At 44.8% G+C, this 4549-nt stretch overlaps 1 protein-coding gene across 2 annotated transcripts; it reads right to left on the reverse strand.

Annotated features, from left to right (window-relative positions):
* Positions 1 to 60: 60 nt before the first annotated feature.
* Positions 61 to 2386, reverse strand: RPS26 (ribosomal protein S26; the record flags this gene model as incomplete). 2 transcript variants are annotated; one of them, XM_082421918.1, is made up of 4 exons in its annotated part: positions 61 to 166; positions 498 to 628; positions 1722 to 1899; positions 2163 to 2386. In XM_082421918.1, 4 exons carry the CDS (start codon positions 2163 to 2165, stop codon positions 131 to 133), a joined length of 348 nt encoding a protein of 115 aa, XP_082278044.1. In that variant the 3' UTR covers positions 61 to 130. The 2 variants fall into 2 exon arrangements, with proteins under 2 accessions (XP_082278044.1, XP_082278043.1); XM_082421917.1 differs by lacking the exon at positions 2163 to 2386 and having other exon boundaries at positions 1722 to 1905.
* Between the last annotated feature and the right edge of the window lie 2163 nt (positions 2387 to 4549).

Here is a 4549-nt window from a genome sequence, read left to right on the forward strand (position 1 = left end):
CAGTTCTATGACATAAACACACTCCCACTCCACCTGACAATAGATACTCAACACGCCATATAAAGTATAATTTCCACTTTATTGTCTTTCCAGGGAACAGTATTTCTTCAGTCTTTAAGGACTTAGCTCCTTACATGGGCTTTGGTGGAGGTCGTGGGGCAGCACCCTGAAAGATAAAGAAATGAAAGAATTTAAAAAAACCATACATGGAAGAGTCCCTCCTCAAAGAACCTGACCACTACCCTCCCATCACTAACAATGTATTTGGGTCATAAAAGTATGAATAAATGTGGAACAAGATTACACTATTCAACCTGAAACAGATTCTTACAGCTATTCTTTAAAAGTGTCCCTAAACAAATGTTTAGGTGTGGGTCTTTACAGACTTAGTTGATCCCACCCATAGTCAGAGATCTTAATTTGATATTCCTTGGGTCCTTCCTTATCTTTTGTCAATTACCCCTCTGGCTTCCACATCTCCTCTTTAAGATACTCACAGCAGGTCTAAATCGGGGTGGAGGCGTTCGGTCCTTCCGGGCTTCCCGAGAACGATTCCTGACTACCTTGCTGTGAATGGCACAACTCACGCAGTAATGCAGTTTCACATACAGCTTGGGAAGCACATAGGCTAAGAAACAGAAAATTATAGGTTTGATATTAGGTATGGTACCACACTGCACTGTTCTTTCTTGTTCATTCTATCAGTCAAAAATAAACTTACTCATGGGCTTCCTTGGTGGCGCAGTGGTTAAGAATCCGCCTGCCAATGCAGGGGACACGGGTTCGAGCCCTGGTCCAGAAGATCCCACATGCCGCAGAGCAACTAGGCCTGTGCACCACAACTGCTGAGCCTGCGCTCTAGAGCCTTAGCTCCACAACAAGAGGAGCCACCGCAATGAGAGGCCGGCTCACCGCAACTAGAAAAGGCCGCGCGCAGCAACAAAGACCCAACGCAACCAAAAATGAATAATAAATTTTTTTAAAAAGTAAACTCACTCAAATGTCTGTCAGGCATATCTACAAGATTTCGCCCCCAAAGCCAAGTGTTCAGTTTCTGGTATCTAAATACATATACAACACAGTTCCACAAATGAATATTCCCTTACTGAGCGACCCTGTCACCATAGGGACTAAATCCACACCACAGATGTAATATCACCAAGAATCCAGTTCCTTCAGCAATTGCATCATCCCCAATGCCTACTCCTGGGCCCCCTCCTGTTGCCTAAAAAAGTTAATTCATCTTAAGACAAAGAAAAGATCAAAACGACATCATATTGCTCCAAAGATCACCCTTGTCGACCAAGCTAGACTACTTCGACTCTTTAAAAGTCTTCGAAAGACTCCTTTCTACAACTACTCAAATGTTCGTCAACAATTCAAGAGTTGTTACATTTACATTTTCAGCTAGTACTCCCGAAGTTCTGACACAGGATAAGCACCATATGTGCTTTTGGAATCTCACCCCCTACACAGGCAGTCACAAAATAAGAGTCAAAGACTATGCAATACCACAAAGAGTCCCCCTCTGTCCAGAGAAGGCTCAAAACGTCAAACAACATAGCAAACATATCATTCTCTTCTACTAACAATCCTAAAGGCGCAAAAAATTGTTGGAGACGCTCCAATGAACACAGCCTGCGGATGGGGGGGTGGGAGAGGCGGCAGGAAGCGGTTTTAGATATTCGGATACTTGCACAGTTAACGCGCCAGAAGCTCACCGTCGAAAACACTCGCTTCGGAAATGTCCCTGACGGCTGCGGCCTCTACGATGTTCCGAATGACGAACTTCTTAATAGCCTTATCCTTGGGCACGCAACGGGCACAGTTGGTACAGCGAATAGGCTGCACGTGGCCGCGGCCCTTTTTGGCACGACCGTTGTTCCTTCTTTTCTTGGTCTGCATGAAAATGAAAACCCCATTAGGAAGAAGACACAATTTACCCAGCTTATCCCCCTTCCAGCCACATTCCGCGCTGGTAACCCCCAGAAAAGTGCCACTCAGATATCCAGTCCCTCCGCAAATCCCTCCAAGCCTGGAACAAACATACGCTCTTTCCATTCCTCCACCGTGGCCCAGCTTTTCAAATCCCCACAATCCCAAAATCTGCTCCTCTCAAGCCTCCACCCGGCCCCCCACATTCACCACGAGCTAGAACTCACCATCTTGGAAGCGAAGAGGCGAAAAAGGATCCGGCTCTCGTTACGACTCTCCTATATAGCGCGAGATCCCTACGCTCACGCCGGGAGATTCCTCCTAGACGTCTACTGGAAGCACGCCAAGAACGGAAATCCACTTTACTCAAATTTTCTTTATTATTCAGCGTTTCCGCTGAAATTTAGGGCAGGAAGGTGTTTCTCGAGCTTCTTTTTCCGTGGCACATGGTGCCGGTGGGACTATTTAACCAGCTGGCGGAAGAAAATTAGAGTTATATGTTTCCCAGCAACCCTTGCGACGCCCTACCCCGGAAGTAATTCTGGGCGGCTATAATTATCCTTTTTTGCGATGCTGGGCGCGGAAGTTTCTCAGCGCAGGGCCGCAAGTCGCCTTCCCAGTTAGAGGCCGGAGGGCAAGAGATGCATGGTGGGAGTTGTAGTGCGAGGTCGGCAGGCCCCCGGCCCCAAGCACTGAGACCGAAGGCGACACTACGCCACCGGGGGACGCTCTCGGCTCGTTTCTCTGACAGTCCTGTTACTTGGTGCAAGATTGAGAAGTGGAAGAAGGCGGGGGTGGGGTGGGGGTGGAATAAAGCATTTTGTTAATTCCTCCTTTCAATATGGAGAAAACCCCACAATGAGGAGCCATGGACAAGTGCGTTGGTGCTAGGGTTGTTCCTCGTTCGCTTTTTTATTCCTGGATCCTGCTAGCACAATGCTAGGCGCTGTAGTAAGCAGTGTATAAATATTAACTCTTTTAACCCTCAACAAGCCTATAAGGTAGGTTCTATTATTGTCCTTACTTTACAGATTGAAAAACTGCGGTGTAGAGAGGTTAAAATTGAGGTTGTCTGAAGTCACGTCGTGCTAGTATGAGGTGTTCTGGCTCCACTATACTATGCTGTCTCTTACCTAACAAATGGATGGAGGTATATATAGCCTGGACTAGTGACTTGAGAGATTTGACTCAGACTCCTAGTAGAAATATATTTTACGTTGGTACTCAGTACATACACAGATGTACTCAGTACATACTCAGTACATACACACAAAACTGACACACAAACTTCATGAAACAATGCCCTTATGACATAAGGTGCACTGTTATGTTCTATTTTCTTCTAATAAGTGTTGATCAATCCCCACCAAGGTGATTTCACCACTCATTGATGAATCTGGCCCCCTACTGAAACATACTTTGTTCTGTCCGAGTTCCATTTACCTCTGGAGAGCCTTCAGAGAGTCTTTAGCCTTGAGCAGGAGTGGCTATTCATGGGTAGCCAACCACCCACTTGTCTCCAAAATTGAAGAAATTTGGGTGTCAAGGTGACCTCCCAGCATTCAGACCCAAGATGGTACAGATGGAGACTGACCCTTCATTCATGAGTCATTCTAGAGTCTGAATACACCAGATTCACTCTCCCTCCCACAACCCATTATGGTTTCCGTTAATTTGTAACCCACTTTATTGGGGTTAAAATTTATTTTCTAACTTTAGTTTTGGCTTCAAAACAACTATGTTCATGGTCTTTTTTGAGTTTCAATTTGCTAGTTTCAGTGAGTCATGGAAAATGATAGACTCTAGATGGAAGCATCTCCAGTTTTCACTTCAATATAGTCTCATGGAAAACACAAAGCAGACAATATTGTATAGAATGGCAGTGAGGTAGATAGAGCAGAAAAAGTTCAGTGAGGGGGACAGAAAATAGTTAATATTTAAGACAGAACCAAGTTAATGTTCCTATGTTGGCTTTTCTTTGGATTTTCATAGCCTGGGGGTTTCACTGGCTGGATTTCTGGGCTTTAAGGGTTAAACACAGACTTTGGGTGAACACACCATATCCTTGGGTTCAAATCTGGGTTCTGTCACTTACTGGCTTATAAGTCTTAGACAAGTTATCTATTCTCTCTTGGGCTTTTATTCTTCACTAGTAATGGTGACCGTTCTTTAATAGGTTGTCTCTACAATTAAATGAAAACTTGGCACAGTGCTTGGCATTTATGAAATGCTCAAGAAGTGGTAGACCCTATTCTCATCATTATTCATGCTGTTGTATCTTGTATCTCCCTGGGAATATAGTGTGTTTTACACATAGTAGGTACTCAACAAATGTTTGATGAATCTCTGCTTTGGACAGATAGACAGGTTGGGTTTTCTCTCCTTTCCTGAAGGCACTCCTGGTGGGCAACTCTCCTCCACTTCCCATACTAGGTTGAAAATTCTTCTGTTCTTCTGTAGCAACAACTTGAGCACTCTTGTTTGGTTTGCTCTCAGTCTTATACTTGTTCACCTTCAAAATGTTTACTAGTTGGTACAGTATGCTGCAAGGAGGTCCCCCTCCCTCCCAGCAGAAAAGCAAGGCAAAGGAAGTCTTCAAAAACAACCAGGGGTG

Source organism: Balaenoptera physalus (genome assembly GCF_965194825.1).
Source record: "Balaenoptera physalus genome assembly, chromosome: 13".
NCBI classification, from domain to species: domain Eukaryota; kingdom Metazoa; phylum Chordata; class Mammalia; order Artiodactyla; family Balaenopteridae; genus Balaenoptera; species Balaenoptera physalus.